This window comes from Gouania willdenowi, chromosome 14, assembly GCF_900634775.1.
Source record: "Gouania willdenowi chromosome 14, fGouWil2.1, whole genome shotgun sequence".
Taxonomy (NCBI): Eukaryota; Metazoa; Chordata; class Actinopteri; order Blenniiformes; family Gobiesocidae; genus Gouania; species Gouania willdenowi.
This window is the reverse complement of record NC_041057.1, coordinates 2,438,674-2,459,779: the sequence shown is the minus strand read 5'-3', so window position 1 is coordinate 2,459,779 and position 21,106 is coordinate 2,438,674. Positions and strand designations below refer to the sequence as shown.

The 21,106-nt window shown below is 37.3% G+C and overlaps 2 protein-coding genes across 2 annotated transcripts; both read right to left on the bottom strand.

The window, feature by feature from the left end:
- Positions 1 to 918: 918 nt before the first annotated feature.
- On the bottom strand, positions 919 to 13,703 carry hinfp (histone H4 transcription factor). The gene is made up of 13 exons (XM_028467213.1): positions 13,283 to 13,703; positions 11,657 to 11,883; positions 11,403 to 11,514; positions 10,097 to 10,249; positions 9,941 to 10,018; positions 8,199 to 8,319; positions 7,115 to 7,253; positions 6,078 to 6,464; positions 3,557 to 3,584; positions 2,427 to 2,591; positions 2,186 to 2,353; positions 1,103 to 1,265; positions 919 to 1,051 (listed from the first exon to the last, which is right to left on the bottom strand). The coding sequence occupies exons 1-13, from the start codon at positions 13,440 to 13,442 to the stop codon at positions 919 to 921; spliced, it is 2,034 nt and encodes a 677-aa protein (XP_028323014.1). The 5' UTR covers positions 13,443 to 13,703.
- A 1,093-nt stretch (positions 13,704 to 14,796) lies between these two features.
- Positions 14,797 to 20,504, bottom strand: dpagt1 (dolichyl-phosphate (UDP-N-acetylglucosamine) N-acetylglucosaminephosphotransferase 1 (GlcNAc-1-P transferase)). Its single transcript, XM_028466807.1, has 9 exons — positions 20,017 to 20,504; positions 18,752 to 18,872; positions 18,443 to 18,656; positions 18,196 to 18,342; positions 17,262 to 17,346; positions 16,842 to 17,030; positions 16,691 to 16,778; positions 15,568 to 15,723; positions 14,797 to 15,477 (listed from the first exon to the last, which is right to left on the bottom strand). The coding sequence occupies exons 1-9, from the start codon at positions 20,181 to 20,183 to the stop codon at positions 15,412 to 15,414; spliced, it is 1,233 nt and encodes a 410-aa protein (XP_028322608.1). The 5' UTR covers positions 20,184 to 20,504; the 3' UTR covers positions 14,797 to 15,411.
- Between the last annotated feature and the right edge of the window lie 602 nt (positions 20,505 to 21,106).

The window sequence follows — 21,106 nt, the reverse complement described above, 5'->3', positions numbered from 1 at the left end:
CCACGAAATGCTAATTCGGAACATGTGACGAAGAGCTACCGGAGGAGCTATTGGCAGAGCTCCCAGAGGAGCTACTGGAGGAGCTACAGGAGGAGCTACTGGAGGAGCTATTGGAGGAGCTACAGGAGGAGCTACTGGAGGAGCTACTGGAGGAGCTATTGGAGGAGCTACTGGAGGAGCTATTGGTGGAGCTACTGGAGGAGCTATCGGAGGAGCTATTGGCAGAGCTACTGGAGGAGCTATTGGAGGAGCTACTGGAGGAGCTATTGGCGGAGTTATTGGCGGAGCTACTGGAGGAGCTACTGGAGGAGCTATTGGCAGAGCTACTGGAGGAGCTATTGGCAGAGCTCCCAGAGGAGCTATTGGAGGAGCTACTGGAGGAGCTATTGGAGGAGCAACTGGAGGAGCTACTGGAGGAGCTATTGGTGGAGCTACTGGAGGAGCTATTGGCAGAGCTCCCAGAGGAGCTATTGGAGGAGCTACTGGAGGAGCTATTGGAGGAGCAACTGGAGGAGCTACTGGAGGAGCTATTGGTGGAGCTACTGAAGGAGCTATCGGAGGAGCTATTGGAGGAGCAACTGGAGGAGCTACAGCAACGTGAGACGAGGAGCTACTGGAGGTGCTACTGGAGGAGCTACTGGAGGAGCTACTGGAACGTGAGACGAGGAGCTACTGGAGGAGCTACTGGAGGTGCTACTGGAGGAGCTACTGGAGGTGCTACTGGAGGAGCTACTGGAACGTGAGACGAGGAGCTACTGGAGGTGCTACTGGAGGTGCTACTGGAGGAGCTACTGGAGGAGCTACTGGAACGTGAGACGAGGAGCTACTGGAGGAGCTACTGGAGGTGCTACTGGAGGAGCTACTGGAACGTGAGACGAGGAGCTACTGGAGGTGCTACTGGAGGAGCTACTGGAGGAGCTACTGGAACGTGAGACGAGGAGCTACTGGAGGTGCTACTGGAGGTGCTACTGGAGGTGCTACAGGAGGAGCTACAGGAGGAGCTACTGGAGGTGCTACTGGAGGAGCTACTGGAACGTGATACGAGGAGCTACTGGAGCGTGGAGAACATGATAAAGAACAGTCACAAATGCATGGAGCACACTGTGCAAAGAAGCGCTTCCAGCCGCTGTCCTTCTTCTTGCAGTTGTCTATGCGTGTGCAGCCCTGTTTGGGGGGGCCGTAGTAGCTCTTATTGGTGCAGGAGGAGCTGCAGGAGGTGCTCAGTTCTCTCTCACTGATCTCAATGCGACCACGCTGACACATGCCTGGGAAAGAAGAGGAGAAGGAGGAGGAGCAGTGAGGTGATGCAGGGCTCACAGCCTTACATCAACATGTCATGAAGACATTTGAGAGGCTGGTCCTTCAACACCTCAAGACCCTGCTCACTGTGCACCTGGACCATCATCATCTTCCTCACTCAGCGGTCCCTGTCACACCTGGAGAAGCACTAGGAGAGTCACTTCTCCAGTGCTTTAACACCATCCAACACCATCCAACCCCATCCAACCCTGCCTTAAGGGACAAGCTGCACTCAGGCACCATAGACGGGATCTTGGACTAGATCCTGGACTTCCTCACTGGGCGGCCACGGTACGTCAGAGTGGATGGTTTCTCCTCATAAGCACCTCTGGTGGACATCAAGGGACTGTTTTAGTGCCATTTCTCTTCACCTCAAGTTCTCAGACAACTCTTCCATCGTCAGCTTTCAGCTGCATTTCCGTCACCCTTGGAAAGGCGCAAAATCTAAATAGCGCAATAAAAACTGGTAATGGAAACACCTGAATTTTGAAAAAACACTCATACATCGCTGCAAAGTTTTTACGCTTCCATGAGGAGATATTTCAGACGTTTCGATATTGAAATGTGTCACAAAAGCGCCATGGAAACCCTTTTTCCGCAAATACACGTCACAGGAAGTGACGTACATGGTCACATGACCACTTCTCTCTGAGAAGAAATGCTATGCTAATGCTATAATCTATGTCAGTTAATGCTTGCTAATATTAATGCTAATGCAAATGAATGCTAATGCTAGCTAATGCTAAGCTAATGCAGTGCGACGCGGGCCAGCACCTGCATCCTCATTTGCATTTTCTTCAGGAAATGCAAATATTCTTGTTGTAATTAATACCAATTATAATTGAATTATTCTATTCTTTGGAAGAAGAACTGGAGGTTGACTCACGCAGACATGAAGGTTTGGAGGTCCACACGCCGTTGGGCTGACACCATCTGGTTGGTTCCCCGATGAGCACGAAGCCCGGCCGGCAGGTGTACCTGACCACAGAGCCCACCCACCAGTCGTTCCCATACACCGCTCCATTGTAGTCCACGTCCGGCCTCCCACAGTTCACTGAGACAGAGGAGACACTCAGACAGGAGCCCAGGGTCAACCGGAGCACCGGGTTGACACAAACAGGCCTCACCTCTGCATAAGGACTTGTAGCCCAGCCAGCAGCAGTCGGAGCCCCCGCACGGGTCCCTCCTCAGCTCCTGGTGCCTGGCCCTACAGCCCCCCACACATAGGGGGGCCGACCCGGACCAGTACGTGTCCTCTGTGGGGTCGGGCTGTGGGATCCATTCTATCTCACCTGCAATAAAGTAAGTAATCTTTATTTATAGAAGTAAAAACCACAAAGTGCTAAGTCTAAAGAGAAGATGGAAGAACAGTAACGTAGAACTGTGGAGTGATGCACCATATCATCAGCACAACGCTAATATCGTGCATCCCTACTACTCTGGACCAATTTTTCTTGCAGCTTTGTTGAAACTAGAGGTGAGTCTCCATTAGGGACTTTGTAATTAATTAATTTTGATTAATCTAAATTAATCCCATAACAATATTTGACACGAGAAGCAAAGTTTCTCTATTTTAAATGTATTTTATTATGACTGAGTTAATGAAAACAATAAATGAGCTTAAACAACTAAATAGTGTTTATTATTTATTGTCACTGAGTGCTAAGATAATGTGCAATAATATGAATAAAGAATATTATGATTGCATTGTTCACAAAGCAAGGAAAATTGAAAATTAAATATACATAAATAAATATAAGTGGGAAAAATACAAAGAATAAAATATAAACACATAACAAAGGCAAAAAAGTGCAAAAATTAAATGTTGATTAATAAATAAATATGGAAAAGAAGAAATACAAATAAAATGAATTTTTCTTTTTTACTTTTATTAATTTAATCAGGAATTTTATACATATAATTTTGTTTTGTTTTTACTTTTATTCATATATTTTTAATTTTGTCAGGTTTGGGTATAAATATAAATAATATAAATGTGAATAAAGGAGCTGTCACAATATAGGTGTGTCTAGAAGAACTAGACTTCTCCTGTTTCTTGTGTCGTGGTCTGTGCATCAGTATTATGGGTATACCAGGAACACATGAAATGAGAAAGGTTCCACACTGCACAAGTACAAAAAAATATATATATATATTTTAGTGCGTTATTTATCTGTAATTATTTCATCACAATCAACACATTAAAGTCTCAGCCCTAGAGGAAATGTAATAAAAAATATTAAAATCTTACCAGTACCTTCCAGCTCTCTGTTCCATTCCAACAGCTGAGATGTTCCACAGTGGAGCTCATTGAACAATAGAAATAGTAGAAATAGAACATTTATTCTGCTGGTGCCCATGGTTTGATGATCCCAGCAGAAGCTACGAGAAGCGTTCCCAGTAGAGTCCAGTTCACAATAAGATCTGACTTTAAGCTGCGTGTGCAGGTTAATCTTCTGTGGGTCACTGTCACTGAACGCCTGGCTTTAGAAAAACATTTATTTAAACAGCAGAGTTTATTTTATTTAAATGTATTCATTTTAACAGCAACAGCTAAATATCTCTGCAGCTGATCTCACACAGCAATCAAGAACTTCATTTTCTTCTAATGGTACTGAGACAAAAGTGATAGTAAATAACTAAATAAGAAAGAATATTTAAAAATAAGAGGAAAAAGTTGCATGTTTTTTTTTTTGTGTTTTTTTCAAATCTGCAGCAAATGTGGTTGATTTGATGGAAATTTTCAAAAATCTTAAACTTCAGATGCTCGTTGTAGCGCCACCTTAAAGGGGCAGTATTATGAAAAATGCACTTTATAATGGTTTTGCTACAGTGATATACATTCCCTTGTTATTCCACAAAAAGTCAAGTTTGTAAAAAGTCAGCTCCAATAATACATCATAATTAATGGAGAAACTCCTCCTCCTGACAATCCTGGCTCCTCCTACCCTACATAAGAATGTGAGCTCCTCCCTCTCAAACTACTTCACAGCTAAAACACACAAAGCGAAGACAGTGAATATATTTACGTACAGTTTAAAGATAATCTGCGTGAGCGCTCACACTCAGTTCCACTTTTATCAGCCGTATACTACCTCACATCTACTTTGACATGATCTGACGTGTTTGTGACCTAATGCGACGCAGCAGTTGGACAAAACAATGGACTATCGTCTTAAATGGACTATTCCTGTGGTCAGTAGAGGTGAGGATGAGAATAACGCGACGTAGCAGCTCACGTGAGTGTTTGAAACAGCTGACTCAGTTGAGAATTCACTTCACTGTGGCACAGCGCGAGCGCTCACAATCAGTTCCACTTTTAGCATCCGTTATAGAATCAGAATCAGAAATGTTTTATTGGCCAAGTACAGTTTTTAAAACAGCGCAAGGAATTTGACTTGGTAGTCGGAGTACAAAACAAAAAAACAAGCCAGCAACAACAATAATAATGATGATGATAAATATAAAGGATGAGGGATAAATAAAGGATAGAGAATAAAGGATAAACATGATAAATAAAAATATAAATATATATACAGTGCAGCAGATATATCACTTTTATGGGATGATCTGACGTGTTTGTGACCCAATGTGATGCAGCGCTAGGACACAACAATGGAATATTGTCTTAAATGGACTGTTCCTGTGGTCAGTAGAGGTGAGGAGGAGAAGGAAGCGACTGTTAATGATTTACTGCTGCTGCTGCTGATGTGGTAAACACACAAGCCAAAGGAGTGTGTGTGTTTACGTCCACTCATGCATATACATTAAGGCCCCCAAACGGCCTGTTTTTAGGAGCATTCTGAAAGGGCTAAAACTCCAGAAAACAGGCAAGTTTGGGAAAATAAAACTCAAATACTATATTGTTGGGGTTCTTAGAACAAATGGGAAATGGGTGAAAAATAGCAAAATACTGGACCTTTAAAGATGGTTGACATGTTTTTGCAGCTGAGGGAATCTGGGACGAGGCTGGAGCTTTGTGCAGAATTTGGTGTTTGCAGATTTCCTACAGATTCAGTCAAATCAAATTTAAGACTTTTTAATGACAATTGAAATTAAATTTAAGAACTTCACAGTAAACACAATTGAGGGAAAAACACTAATTACATAGGGGTTAGGGTGCATTTTTTCCAGTCACCTTAAGTAAACACACATATACACAGAATCACAGCAAAATACACAAAAAAAAGCAGACTAAAAAAATCACTCAAAAACACACAAGATCATTACAAAAATAGCCAGAAATCAACAATACAAAAAATAAAACCATTAAGAAAAGCTTTTCAAGAAAAATCTCCATTGGAAAGGCATTTATCATTTATTTATTTAAGTTTTCCCATGTTGTTGAAAGTTCCCGCTGCAACCACGTCACTGTTTTGTAGTTGGTGCCACTGTCGAGATTGCACGATGTTTTAAAAACGAATGTTACCGTTTATTTACTAATTACAATCATAAAATCATACTTATGTGTTAAAATTTAAGACCTGACGCAATGATTTAAGACATTTTAATGACAATTAAGGTCTTGTTTTTAGATTCATTATTTTAATGCTTTTTAAGACTTCAAGGATCCGCGGGAACCGTGGATTGTTCAAGCGTGGGAAGAATGAGAATAGTGATAATATGCTGTAGTAGTAGTGAGATAATAACTGAAAACAGAAGTGTCTGTCCTTTCCAAAGTCCAACCTTTATTGAGCATAAACAGTTGCTAAAGACATTTTTAAACAAAAAAAAAAAACAGTTCTTTAATATAAATATAAAAAAATAAGTTAAAGCACATTCATTCCCTGTTGTTGAGTTGCTTCTGATAAGCCCTCAGTGAGCTCGTACAGCATGGCGTCGTCCTGCTGTTCCTCCAGATGTTCCTCCAGCAGAACTCCTCTCAGCTCCACCTGAAACTCAGACGACTCCGCCCCAGCAGCAGGCTCCTCCTCCTCCGTCTGCGTGCGCTGCTTTTCCCTCATCAGCTGCTCCGTCAGCTCCACGCTCTCGTATCTGATGAGCTGCAGGCGCAGGAAACCGTCCTCGTGTTCTTTGTACCTGAAGCGCGGGTGTCCAGACGGCCATTTGAACTGGTGCTTCTTGTGCAGATGGACCGTCAGGTTGTTCCCACGCGTGAAACACTGCTCACACACGTGGCACTTGTAACGAGCAACCACAGTTCTCTGGTTGGTAAAAAAAAATAACAATGATGGATTATTAATGGCAAGGAATGTTTTTATTATTTTATTTTGCAAGAAAGAAAGAAAAATAGTAGTTTTCCAATGGTAGAAGGAAAAAAAAACCGACAAATAAATTAATATCATAATAAAAAAACCTAAATACACAAAAAACATATACAAATATATAAATAAATAAAAGGAATAATTAAAAAAGAGAAAATAGTAAGAAAATAACTAAAAAAAAAATAGAACACTTCTTAATCAGCTACCCTGGCACCCAAACCACCTGAGGGAGTCCTGATAATGATAATGAATGATAATAATGAAAATAAAACTAATAAAAATGGATTTGAAAAAACAAATAGAAATACAAAATATTTTTAAAAAAAACAACCAAAAAATGGTAAAAATATTAGTTTAAAAAAATATGTTCAAAAAAATAAAAAAAACATTTGATCAAAAGAATGATGTAAAAAAAGATCAAAGGAAACATGAAAGTAGGTCAACTAAAAAAACATAAATAAATAAAAAATACATGCAAATCTTTTGCAAAAATGATAGCAATTAAAGGCTGAAACATGTATCAAATATGATACTTAGACACTTTATATGATTTTACTAAAACGTAGGTCCTGATTAGACGCCAAACGCACCTCGTGCTCTCGTTTGTAGTGCATCCTCATGGTTCCAATCGTCCGACAGCTGAAGCTGCAGCCGGGGGCGTCGCAGTGGAAGGCCGGCTCACTGCTGTGGGTGTCCAGATGTTTACGCAAGTCCACCAGATTTTTACAGCTGCCAACGTTTAGAGAGGAAGACGACGTAACGTCAGTGTGCGTTCAACAGTTTTGTGTTAACATACGAGTTTAAAGGATTTGGACTCTGTGTGTGTGTGTGTGTGTGTGTTTAGTCCAGTGAATCTATGATAAACACATTTATTTATTCATCTGAATAATATCCACTGTTATCCAGGAACGTTTACTATTATTATTATTATTATTATAGTCATCTTAAAGATGGAAATCCTGGTTTTAATCAGAAATAAAATGGGTTAAAAGTGACCAAAAAATGGTGGAAAAGGTGGTGAAATGGGATTTTAAAAACCACAAAAATTGGTTAAAAGTGGCAAATTAGAGTGGACAAAAACAGACAGAAAAAGGGTAAAAAGGGTTCAAAGTGTCAATATTGGAAACATTAGTTTAAACTGGCAAATACTGAGCATGATATGCTCAGTATCATATTGAAATTGTGGTTGCCAATTTAACCACATAGTGAAAGTGGTTAAATTGGAAAAAAATAATCCTGAAATATGGTAAAAAGAGGTTAAAAGTGACAATAATGGGTCAATATATGTGACATTAGGTGGAAAAGTGGTGGAAATGGTTTCTAAGTGCTGAACAAATTTGCAGAAAAGGCATTAAAATGTGATGTAGAAGTGTCAGAAATGGGAGTAATGCAGCAAAAATACATGAAAAAGAGCAAAAATATGGCAAGAAAAAATGATAAAAATAGGTTAAAATATGGAAAGTTTGGTGTAATTGCAGAAAAATTGTAAAAAATTGGCTCAGATTGTTAAAAAAATTAAAAATATTCTTATCTGGCGACCCTCTCCCAGTGTCTCGCGACCCCAAAGTTGAGAACCCCTGGTTTTAGTGGTTTATACCTCTGGGATAATACAGGATGTTTGATGAAGCTTGCAGTTAAAATTAATTTGAAGTATTTTTAAATAAATAAATATACCTGTACTCGCAGTAGTCGCAGCTGTACGGCTTCTCGTTACTGTGGCGAAACTTGATGTGGTTCCTCAGTGAAGACGGTGACGGACACGTCATGTCACACAGAGGACATTTGTAGTGACTGACTGTTAGCGCCACAAAGAGACAAACAATGGAACAAAAACCTTTAAAACAATAACAAATGAGTTCACCAACTTATTTTACTTTATGTAATATTTAAGTCTTAAAGTCTAGAAAAGCAAACACATTCATTACTCATGTATATCTACGTAGTTACACCAGAGATTGGCAACTTTGTGTGTGTTACTAGAGTCATATTGTATTTTTTTTGTAGTTATTTTATTTGTTTGAGTCATTTTTGCATATTTTTCTGTCATTGTGTGTGTTTTGTGGCATTCTGTCGTTGTTTTGGGTTTTTGTTGTCCATTTGTGTATTTTTGTTGACATTTTGTGTTTCAAGAGTAATTTGAGTGTATTTTTATTGTCCTTCTGTTAGGGATGTAACGATTCACTCAACTCCCGAAACAACTCGATTTACGATTTATTTTACAAAATGGGACTGTACACAAATGACTAAAAAATATTCCTTTATTTTTTTTGAGAAAATACTGTATTATTTTCCTTTTATTTTTCATTGTCAAAGAATCCCTTGATAAACTATTCAAAACAATGCAATTTAACTAAAAATAAATCTTGAATGATATAAATAAAGGAATAATACAAATGAAGAAGAAACCTATTAATTTAAATTCTGGTTCTGTAGTAAACAATGCAAAACTGCATAATAGTTATTTTTCTTTTTAAAAGCTCAACTGAAAATGTATTTTGTGCCTTAATAATTGGACTTAAAAAAAACAACAACAGTCATTTCCATTTACGTCAGATATTTGTTTGAACCAGCAGAGGGCGCTGGTAACCCAGTGGTCAGTTGGCATGCAGATATTCTTGCAGTGAAGAAGAGATGCTATGCTAGCAGACAGAGCTAATAGAAAAACGTGACTTTTACAGATATTCACGTAATATTACAGATATTCTTTCAGTGCTAAAGGGGTAAGGAATCATTTATGAACATGTTTAAGAGTAGAAGGCAGCCAGAAAGAAAGTAATATCAGATTCCGCCCTCTGCCAACACTTTTAAACAAGAGATAGATAAATATAGCGCCCTCTGCTATTTAAAAAAAGTACTGTGATTCAATTTTCAGAATATCGATGTGAACCGTGATACCTATGAATCGATTTTTAACTGCCTTACGATTAATCCTTATATCCCTACCTTCTGTGTATGTTTCTGTCGTTCTGTGTGTTATGGAGTCATTTTGTTCATTTTTGTTGTTATGTATTTTTGGAGTCATTTATGTGTAGTTTTCTGTGAATTTGTGAATTTGTTCAATTTTGTAAATTTCTGTTCTGTATTTTTGGAGTCATTCACGTCTATTTTTGTTGTCTTTTTGTCTATTTTGGAGTGATTTTGTGCATCTCTGTCATTGTTTTGGGTTTTTGGAGTCATGTGTATTTTTTGTCATGTTGTTTATTTTGTTGTCCATTTGTGAATTTGTCTGTGATTTTGTGTAGTTTTTATTGTCCCTTTGTGTATGTTTGTAACTCTCTGTGTTTTGGAGTCATTTATGGATATTTTTGTTGTATTTTGAAAAATACATAATATGCATATTTGTACTGTGAAAAGTAAACAAACGTAGAATTACATCCCTCACGTGCTTCAAGAGAACATCTAAAGATGGAACTGACCATGTGTCCTCATGTGGTCTCTGAGGAGACGTTCTGTAGCGAAACGTTTGGAACAGTGAGAACACTGGAACCTCTGACCTGCAGCACACCAACAATCAATCACATTGCTCATTGTTCTGCTCTGATTGGACCACATACGTGCTGTATGTACAGTACCTGCCATGGCACTCTGTCGTATGATGTGGTCGAACAGCTTGGTGTTGTTGGCGTACATTCCCCCGCATCCCGGACACGCCACCACCTTCTCCTGGGTGTGGCTACGCAGGTGCTCACGCAGCTTGGGACGTCCTTTGGCCGTGGCTTCACAATCTGCAGAAGAAGAACGAGGAACACATTTACATCCTCATTAATATGTGAATTAATGTGTGTGTAAAACTTAAAGGGATACAAAGAGATTAAAATTTTATTTAGATTTAAATTATATTTCAGTGAAATAATGTCAACCTATGTGTCAATAATGTCATTTTGTGCATTTTCAAAATCATTTTGTACATTATTGTTGTCATTATTTTTTTATGTGTTTTTGGTCTCATTTTGTGTATTTTCCATTAAATTTGTTGTCATTTTGGGTGTTTGGTGTCATTGTGTATATTGTTCTGCCATTTTGTGCATTTCTGTTGTCCTTTAGTGTTTTTAGAGTAATTTCTTTGTATTTTTGTTGTAAAATTAATTATTGTTTTTGCTACTTTATGTGTTTTTGAACTCATTTTGTGTATTTTCCATTTACTTTGTGAGTATTTGTTGTTGTTCTGGGTTTTTCCTAGTCATTCTGTGTAATTTTGTGGTCATTTTATATATTTTTCTGTCATATTGTGTATTTTTTTGTTGTCATTTAAGTATTTTTTAAGTCATTTTGTGCATTTTTATGTATTTTTAATGCCATTTTTTTTTCCTTGGAGACATTTAGTAAATTTTGTTTTTTTGTCTCTTTTTTAATGTAATTTTGTGAACGCCTGTTGTCATTTTATGTTTTTTGGATTCATTTTGTGATGTTTCTTATTGTCCTATTGGGTGTTTCAAATATTCAAAATGACCCCAAAAATCATACAAAAATACGCAAAATTACATAAATATAGACAAAACGAACTAAATACACAAAACGACACTTAAAGTTTCTGACATGAATTAATGAAGTTTCCTTGTTGAGCTTTAGTGTTGAATTAATTACAGTACATCCAACCTCTCACCTTTCCATGAACATTGCACTGGGAACTCAGTTTAAATTTAAAATATATTTTATGTTACAGCTGTTAAAGATTCTTATTTTTACACACAGAAATCATACAAAAACACACAGAATGGCATACAAATACATAAAAATACACAAAATAATCCCAGAAATGAAAAATAAACATTAAAAAAAACCACAAAATGACACTCAAAGTGTCTGACATGAATTAATAAAGTGTCCATGTTGAGCTTTAGAGCTGAATTCATTATATTTAATTATTAATTCTCTCACCTTTCCATGAACATCGCACTGGGAACTCACAGTCTCCCACTGGGACGTCGATACATAAGCTGTGCATCTCAACGTGACGATAAAACCACTCTGGGTTCTCAAAGGGTGGTTGCTGAGAGAGCGAGAGAGAGAGCGAGAGAGAGAGCGAGAGAGAGCGAGAGAGAGAGCGAGCGAGCGAGCGAGAGAGAGATATTCAATGAGTTTTAGTGAATAATGTTTATTTGTAATGTTGCTAAATGGTGGATGAGTCGGACCTCACACTGGTCCCAGAGGCAGATGAAGTTGTCTGGGATCTCTGGGATGGTGTTGTGGCTCTGCTGGGCCACAGAGCAGCTGCCCAGCTGAGGCTGTCCCTGGAGGACCTGCTGACCCACATGCTTTAGTTTGGTGTGATAACAATGGAAGAACATGTGACGTCTCAGCTCCTCTGGACCCTCCATGGAGCAGAACCCACAGTCCCTCCACAGGCAGCTCCTCCCTCCTAGACACACGGATCATGAAGATAGAATTAAATAAAATCATGTTTTAATGTTATTATTAAACATTTGTTTTAATTAACTCACTCAGTGCCATTGACGAAATATTACCTCCATTACGTTTTTTCACTGAAGTTGCTAGGATACACGTGAGAGTTCTACTGTGACTATAAGACTTTTCTGTTGATGTAGTGACCAACTGTGCCATGAAGGTGGCAGCGGCTTCAATTTCTTCAAAGCCACCTGGAGATTTATTTTTTTTTAGAAAAGGCTGTTTTCGCAGCTTTTTGCTCTGAAACTGGCGATTTGTGTAAAAATCGCTCTATTCAACTGCTGATTACAGAAGAACGAAACAAGCTACAAAAGTAGAGAATTTAGTTTTTCCAGAATCTAGTGTCAGATTTCAGATTGTCATAGTACAAAATATTCTGTGGGTCTTTAAAAATCAGTCAAAATGCTCTAAAACGGCTGACACTGAGGGGTTAACCGTTCTGAAAATGGCTGGCAATGAATGCGTTAAAGATGTTTAAAAAGGCTGCAACAACAAATCGATAAAATCAATAAAAATCAACTAATAAAAGCGTTGGCAACGAATTTAATTATTGATTTGTTGGGTCGTGGGATTTATGTGTCACTGACCGTGACGTAGCCGTTTGATTCACCTGCAGAGCTTTGTGCGTGCGCACAAGTGTTTATGTGTGTGTGTGCGCGCACCACGAGTGTTTGTGTGCACGCATTAGTGTGTGCGTGCACAATGAGTGTTTGTGTGTGTGCGCATTAGTGTGTGCACACCACGAGTGTTTGTGTGTTAAAACTATGACTAAATTGATTGACATTATCGTCAATGCATAAAGGACGAGACGAAAATAGACTGTAACGAAAATCTAATCAGAAGACGGGAGAGATGTAGCCTGGAATCCATTTATTTATTTCTTTATTGTTTACTTCTCCAGCAAGGGCCAGAGTGTATTATTGTGCCTTGTACCCTGATTTAAAATGTATTTGTAAAAAATAAAAGATTAAAATCACTCTTGACCTATGACCCCCCACCCCCCAGGTCGCGCATGCGCAATTCCAGAGTGTGACAAGGCTTATACCGGAGGTTAAAAAAATTTGTCTAGTAAATCTGTTATTGGTTTAGTTGACGAAAATTGCTTGGCATTTTAGTCGACTAAAATAAGACTTAAATTAAAACAAATCAGATGACTAAAACTAAAAAGAATTTTAGTCAAAAAACTAAGACTATATTAAAATGTCTTGTGCGCACAACAGTGTTTGTGTGCGCGCGCATTTGGTGTATCGGTGAATAAATATCAATAATAATAATAAAACATAATCCATCTCATCATTCCTGCTCTTGTTTTGTCTCCTTAACATGTGAACACAGACACAAACGGACCGTACCTTCCTCCGCCCTCTCCTCGTCCTCCGCAGGGTCCTCGGCCTCCAGGTGAGTTTCTGCGTGTCTACAGAACGTCTCCATCCTCCCAAAGCTCTCCTGACACAGAGCCCACTCACACTCCAGCTTCACAGCCTTCTTCTGTACGCGTTTGTTCGGAGGCATCTCCACGGACTGACGCTACAGACGCTGGCCGACCGTCGGTCTCCATCTACCGGCTGCTGGACGGCACCATGCCCGGGGACAAAAACACGGAGCACCGGAGCGGACAGAGGACCGAGGAGGAGGAATAATGTGTCCACTGAGGGTCAAAGAATCTGATACATCGTTAATAACAAAACCACAGCGGAGAAGAAACGTGAACAATCAAAGAAGCGGGAAGCGCGTACAACACTAAAGAGTGTCCCCCTGAAAACAAGCTCGGAAACAAAGGTTCCGCTTAAGAACAGCGTGAAGTAAACAATAAAAAAACCAAACAGAAAATGAAATAAAAACAAAATAAACCGTAAATCACTCAAAACGTAAATTTCATTATTCTTAAATAGCAGGGTTTAAATTTTTTTAAGAGTACACAAACTACGGTAAAATAGGTCGACCGGATGTAGATGCGTTTCGCGCATGCGTTGAAAGAATTGGGCACTGACAGCTGTCATACGAAACAATTAAATTAATAAATGTCAGAAGGAAAAATTAAATACATATAAATAAATACAAGTGGGAAAAATACAAAAGTTAAAATATAAACAAATATAAATACATCATTAATAAAAAAAAGAAAATTCAAATATAATTTTTTTTATTTAGTTATTGTTTAACTTTCATTCATTTAATTATTTACTCTATACAAATAAAAATATTTTATTTATGTAGTTTTGTTTTTGATTTAAATAAATTTTTTTATTTTGAATTTTGACCTTCCATAATTATGGGCTCACGATAACGATACATTATTTTGAAAAGGGAAAAAGGCCAAAAAAAAAGTTTGTAAAAATACACACATACTCTGGGTATGACGTGTTCAATTCAATAGGAATCAAATAAATAAACAAGAACATAAATAACACAATTTTTTCCTATTTAATATGCACAGAACAGGATTAATGTCACTAGAATAAAAATAAATAAATAAAACAGGGTGCAATAATTTTAATTATTAGTGTTAGATTAAAGTCAGAATTCTAAGTTTACAGTGGAAACTGACCAATAAAGACTTCCAACATCGCCTGAAGGGGGCAAACAAACAATATTGTTTGATGAAAACTAATTTTTGATCTGTAAATAAAACCAGCATTTATTTTTTTTTCTATTATTTTTGTTTTTATTAATAATTAGCCTCCTCTTAAACATGAACATTTATTGCTCGACTTAGACATTCGCAGTTACTTTTTCAGTTGACAAACAATTGTTGATACATTAATATTTTCTATAGGAAACAATAGTTTAGTTAATGAATAAATATCAGCAGTTAGGAGAAAAAAGCTTATTTAATGATGTGACTAAAAGACAAAGATTGTACGAGTTTCGTTTGGTTTTTTTTATTATTATTGATTGAGAACTCATGCATTCTTCTCAGCAGAAACATTTCTTTCTTAATTGTAAATACATTCTTGAACTAAACAGTCCATTAACCAGGAAGAGATTTCACATTTTGATATCAAACCATCAATAAGTATCACAGTAAACCACTATCATTCATATCATTCCACTCCTGCTTCTATTCATCACCCTGTGATTTTCTCCCAATTCTAACCTCCTTATTTATACTTTTCTCCATTATTTGTGACCGTTTTCCTGTTTTTTTTAATTGAATAGTAGTCAAGTAAAGCTTGAAAGTGGGAAATAAATGCACAATATTTACTTCTCAGTAGGAGATTCATTCTTCATAAAACTGAAATCTTATTCACTGCACTTTTTCCTTTTCAAACAAATCCGAATATAAAAATATACCTCACAATTTGGACACATCGTTGCAATTCCTTGCATGTAATTAGTGTAAAAAAAAAGAAGATGCTTTTACAGCAAAATGTTGTATTAAAGTGTGATATAGCTTTAGAGCTCACGTGGAGAAGTAATAAAAAGGCAAAAAAACCAATATCAGGTTAGACTCAGTCAGTGTTTGCTTTCTTTCTTTCTTCTAGACGTCGTAGAAAAGACGAACCAGGTGGTAACGGATCCCAAAGGCCAGAGCGCTGCCCGTCACCTGATGGAGACAGAGGAGAAGGAAGGACGGTCATGTGACCAACTCTAATCCAATCCACGTGCAGATAGGGAGCGTGTCTGAACTACATACTTGTATGAGGAGCATGATGATGGTGAGCGTTCTCTCGTGGACGGGGCCGAGCACTTTTATTACCAGGTTTATTAAAGTCATGTTGTTGCACTCGATGAACCCATCGTCTCCTTCCTGGTCTCTGCGCACCTCCAGCAGCTTTAATAACTCTGACATCTGTGGAGGATCAAATGGCATTAGAACCACCACCTTAATGACACATGCAACCCAAACATGATTGGATGAGGAAAGAAAAAAGGACCAAAGAGAAGCTTTGTTTTAATGACAGGGTGATCTGAAATGTCTTTTATACTGCAACTTTAGAATGTAGATACAAACATGTGTTATATTAAAACCAAACGTACGATAGATTAATGCACGAAATGACAGAAAGATATACAAAGCGACCACAAAAATACGTGAAATGACTCCAAAAATCATACAAAAATACACAAAACAAAAACTGAAATATACAAAATGACCCCAAAATACACTAAACTACCACAAAATGACTTAAAAACACAAGATTATAACAAAAATCAAACAAAAGTACACAAAATTGTAGAAAACTGCACAAATCATACAAAAATACTCAAAAAGGCAAAAAATACACAAAACAACCACAAAAATACACAAAATGAGTCACAAATCATACGAAATCACTCAAAAAGGCAAAAAAAAAATACACAAAACAATTACAAATATACACAATATCATACAAAAAACAGAAAATGACCACAAAATCACACAAAATAAACATAGAATTACTCCAAAAACACACAAAATGATGACTAAATTACACAAAATAACAAAAAGATAGTCAAAAAACATACATGACGCTTCTGAAAAAAAATACAATGACAAAAACATATGTATTTGTAAAATACACAATATAACAGAACAATATACAAAACTAAAACAAAAATAAAAAAAATATATACACAATGACTGCATAACCTTTTACAAATATACACACAATGGCTACAAAAACACACAAACCTTTCGTTATTTCATGTGTTAATGCTCAGATTGGCTGTTAAAAGCTGCTCTAATATCAAAATAAAAGCACTTAGTTTTCTAGAATATTTTAGCAAATATAAATCTAAAATAAACTCAGAAAACTTCCCCAAACAGTTTGTGTTACCTTAAGAATGAGTCGTCCAAGTGGAGAGAGGTCCTTCACTTTAAACTTAGAGTAGCTCATCCCTAGTTTCCCAGTGTCTGGATTCAGTCTTTAACAGAATATAATAAGAATGAGTGAGGTTATTGATTATTAATAATGATCAGTGTGTTACCTGGGGAGGCGGTGGCGTGGACAAGGGATGATGTGAAACAGCTGAGGTATGGAATAGATAAAGTTCACCACTTGTGGAATGAAGAAGAGCAGCATGGTTTTACTGAAGTGTCCCAGAATGCCCACCACAGCAAACGTCATCCCAGCAAAGTAGCAGAAAGTATCGCCCACAAACACAGAGGAAGGGTACCTGCAACAGGACAAGTGTGTGTTAGTGCACAATCTACACACACTAAAGGACACGTGGAGGAGGAGGAGGAGGAGGAGGAGGAGGAGGAAGAGGAAGAGGAAGAGGAAGAGGAGGAGGAGGAGGAGGAGGAGGAGGAGGAGGAGGAGGAGGAGGAGGAGGAGGAAGAGGAGGAGGAGGAGGAGGAGGAGGAAGAGGAGGAGGAGGAGGAGGAGGAAGGGGAGGAGGACTCACCAGTTGTGGTAAAAAAGTGCCAGAGTGGTGAAAAAGAACGGGATCATAAAGTAGAGGGAAAACACGTGGTCGTCACCATAATCTCCTAATATAGAAACAAAGAACAACGTTAACTTTGTTCAGCAATAGAGTTGTTTAATATGTAAAATATAGTTTAGATCACACGTTAAAAACTGGCAAATAAACAAAATGTAAAAGCATAAAACGATTCCAGGGAAGAGCTGCAACTAACGATTATTTTCATAATCGATTGATCAGAATTTTTAAAAAACACAGTTTATCCATAAACCACATTTAAACTGACATAGAAATGTTTCTCACGTACAAACAAATGCTTGTGGTGCAAACACACACAAACACTGCGCACGCACAAGCACGGCGCACACACACAAACACTGCGCACACGCACACAGACGCAAACACTGCGCACACGCAAACATTGCGCACACGCAAACACTGCGCACACACACAGACGCAAACTCAATTGCCAAATAAAAGTAGGCAATTTGAAAAAATGGTAAAAATAACAACCTGTATCTCGATTTGACAACTTTTTTTAACTAATGAAATTGAAAGTAATAATGCAAGAAAAACATAAGAATGACCTTGAACTTAAATACGACCTTGAGCAAAGGTCAAGGTCACACATTGAAAGGAAATGTTGTTCAATGGTACCAGTCTGAGCACTGGATCTCAATGTGTGACCAAGTTATAGAGAAAAAAAAGTATTGTACTTTAGTGATGTCATGAACTTTGACCCCTAACAATCTTTTTACTGGTTGGTCGTACAGCTTTGGTCTAATTATATACAAAATGACAACAAAAATACACTAATTGATTAAAAAATATGCAAAATGACTCCAAAAACAAACAATGACAAGAAGATAAATAGTAATCTCAATATAAATATGATCAGTGGGTGACAAACACTCACCGCTGAGCTCCAGCAGGTTGAAGATGATGATGGAGCCGGAGATGAAGAGCGCTTGTCCGGACTCGATGCCGTTGATTCCCGCTAAGATGTTGATGGCGTTGGTGCAGAACACGGCCAACATTCCCATGTACACATAATAAAGAATACCTGCAGGAAAACAGGAAGAACATACAGTAAACACTAGTTTAGGAGAAATCCCAGGAAACTTTATCTGAATGTGGAGGAAAAAGATGAACTCCTGACTGACCCAGGTCCAGGTGAAGCCCCAGCAGAGCTCTGAAGGGCTTTGGTACGACGATGACTGTGTTTCCAAAGTTAGTGAAGTAGACCATGAGCAGGGGCAGCGAGGCCAGAGTGGGGAGCAGGAGCTTGTGTCTCCACCTCAGGTTGAGAACGTCGTCAGCAAAGCCCAGAAAGATCATACAGCAGATGGCGAGAAGAGCCCCGATCAGCTGCACAAACTACACCCACAGAGACAGAATGGACGCTAATGCTAATGCTAATGCTAAGGCTGCATTTCAGATGTGAGGAGTCAGTTGTGAAGTTATTCCTTCACCTCATCGTGGGGGAAACCCATGCACTGATCGCCCACAAAGCAGCCGAGGAAAGGCACTGGGATGAAGCAGAAGAGGATGATGAGGAACACGGTTCCACTGATGACTCCCTGAGACTCTGGACTGGAAAAATACAGTCATTTATGTCGGCTGTAGCTCGGAAAACTGGACAAGAAATATTAAATATTACAACAATGGGCCACATTAAAAACTCAGAATTCTGAGATTAAGTCATTGTGAATTTAATATCAGAATTCTGGCTTTTTTAAACTTTAATCTTGGATAAAATACTCAGAATTCAGACTTTAATCTTTGAGAAAAAAAAGTCAGTTTGGATTTAAAAAAAAAAAAACACAACTCAAGATTGTGAATTTAATATGAGAATTCTGACTTTTTAAAACTTTAATCTTAGAGAAAATAGTTAGAATTCTGAGAAAATACTCAGAATTCTGACTTTAATATCAGAATTATTACTTTTTTTCTCAGAATTCTGACTTAAATATTTGAGAAAAAACTCACACTTCTGAGAAAAAAGGTAATAATTCTGATATTAAAGTCAGAATTCTGAGTATTTTCCTCAGATTTCTAACTTTAATCTTTGAGAAAAAAGTAAGAATTCTGTGATTAAAGTCAAAATTCTGAGGAAAAAAAGTTAGAATTCTGAGAAAATACTCAGAATTCTGAATTTATTATTAGAATGACATTTTTCTCAGAATTCTGACTTAAATCTTTGAGAAAAAAGTCAGAATTTGGATTTTTTTTAAAAAACACAAATCAAGATTGTGAATTTAAGATGAGAATTCTGACTTTTTAAAAACTTTAATCTTAGAGAAAATAGTTAAAATTCTGAGAAAATACTCAGAATTCTGACTTTAATATCAGAATTTTTACTTTTTTCTCACAATTCTGACTTAACTCTTTGAGAAAAAAGTCACAATTCTGAGGAAAAAGGTAATAATTCTGATATTAAAGTCAGAATTATTCAGAAGTATTTTCCTCAGATTTCTAACTTTATTATTAGAATTATGACATTTTTCCTCAGAATTCTAAATTTAATCTTTGAAAAAAAAAAAAGTCAGAATTCTGTGATATACTTTTTTTTTTTTTACCATTGCATCTTTTTTACCATTGCATCAATCTATTGTTTGTTCAAAAACTGTTTTGTGACCATAATACTTGAGAAAAAAGTCAGAATTCTGATTTCAATGTTTGAGAAAAAAAAAGTTATTTTAAAAAACTTTGAACAGACGCAGTCAGTGACACTCACACTTCCTTCTTGGAGGTCTTGTTCAGGTCTTTTCCAGACAGTCTGGCTGAAATGAAATGATCTTTGAAAGCAGGGATTAGCTTCAGTGTAGCTAAACAACCTAGCATCGATAGCAAACAGTTGATGACCAGCGGCTGCACCGGGATAACGCTCATATTTCCAGCCATTGTCGGAGGATCTAAACCCGGGCAAAGCTTAGTCTGACGTTGCCTGTTCGACCGATCGATGGACGAGCATTAGTTGTTGTTTGCACTGACACATCCAACATGTCCACTTGTCTGTAAATGAGCCCAAAACAGCCCGTCAGTCGGAAAGAGTCCATGGGTCAAAGAATTATATAAAAAAAGCATTTCATTACGATTAATGTTTTAGTTTCACAATGACTGTCCTCAATTTCCTCCGACGCCAGAAAAACCGTGTTCCGTGAACGCAACAGTGGAAAGGCACTTCCGCTTTGTACCTTCACAATAAAGTCCCTTAAACGAGATAAAACGTCCAAAAACATATTTTTCTGAGTTGATATTTACGATAAAAAAATATCTTATCAACTCAGAAAAAATTTTCCAATAAAAACAGAAAAACAGGCCATTTTTTCACTTTACTTGGTTTTATTTTATTAACTCAGAAAAAGTAAAAAAAAAAAAAAAAAAAAAATGCTATAAAAATGATCTCATCACAACTCAGGAAAACCAAAATATATTTCCGCACATACATATTAATGCCATACATTTTTCTCATTATAACAGAGGTAGAGTATAGCATAATAGACAATGTATATATATACACGTATACACAGATAATATGCATTACGTTAAAGAGAGATCATATAATGAAAAATTAAGTAAATAAAGAATCAAAAACATGATTATATTAAATGTCTCAGCTACGGTTTTGATTTTAACCATTACAATCGTCATTATTATATAAATATTACTATTATAATAGATAAGTAATACATTATTAATATTGTTCATTATAATATATATATATATATATATATATAACTATTATTGTTACCATATAGCATTATATTATAATAAAGAAATGGAGTTGGTCTTCGTGGTTTTATTTTGAAGGACATTTCCTCGTC

What these genes read in the sequence shown, in the direction of transcription:
- hinfp (XM_028467213.1), bottom strand. Translation starts at nt 13,442, where the DNA reads ATGCCTCCGAACAAACGCGTACAGAAGAAGGCTGTGAAGCTGGAGTGT. An exon ending in AGTGCGATGTTCATGGAAAG is followed by an intron (nt 10,250 to 11,402) that starts GTGAGAGAATTA and finishes CTTCTTCTGCAG; the next exon opens with ATTGTGAAGCCACGGCCAAA. An exon ending in CTACAAGTCCTTATGCAGAG is followed by an intron (nt 2,354 to 2,426) that starts GTGAGGCCTGTT and finishes CCTCTGTCTCAG; the next exon opens with TGAACTGTGGGAGGCCGGAC.
- dpagt1 (XM_028466807.1), bottom strand. Translation starts at nt 20,183, where the DNA reads ATGGCTGGAAATATGAGCGTTATCCCGGTGCAGCCGCTGGTCATCAAC. An exon ending in GGGGCTTCACCTGGACCTGG is followed by an intron (nt 18,343 to 18,442) that starts GTCAGTCAGGAG and finishes GTTTTCCTGCAG; the next exon opens with GTATTCTTTATTATGTGTAC. An exon ending in TTGGACGACTCATTCTTAAG is followed by an intron (nt 15,724 to 16,690) that starts GTAACACAAACT and finishes GATCCTCCACAG; the next exon opens with ATGTCAGAGTTATTAAAGCT.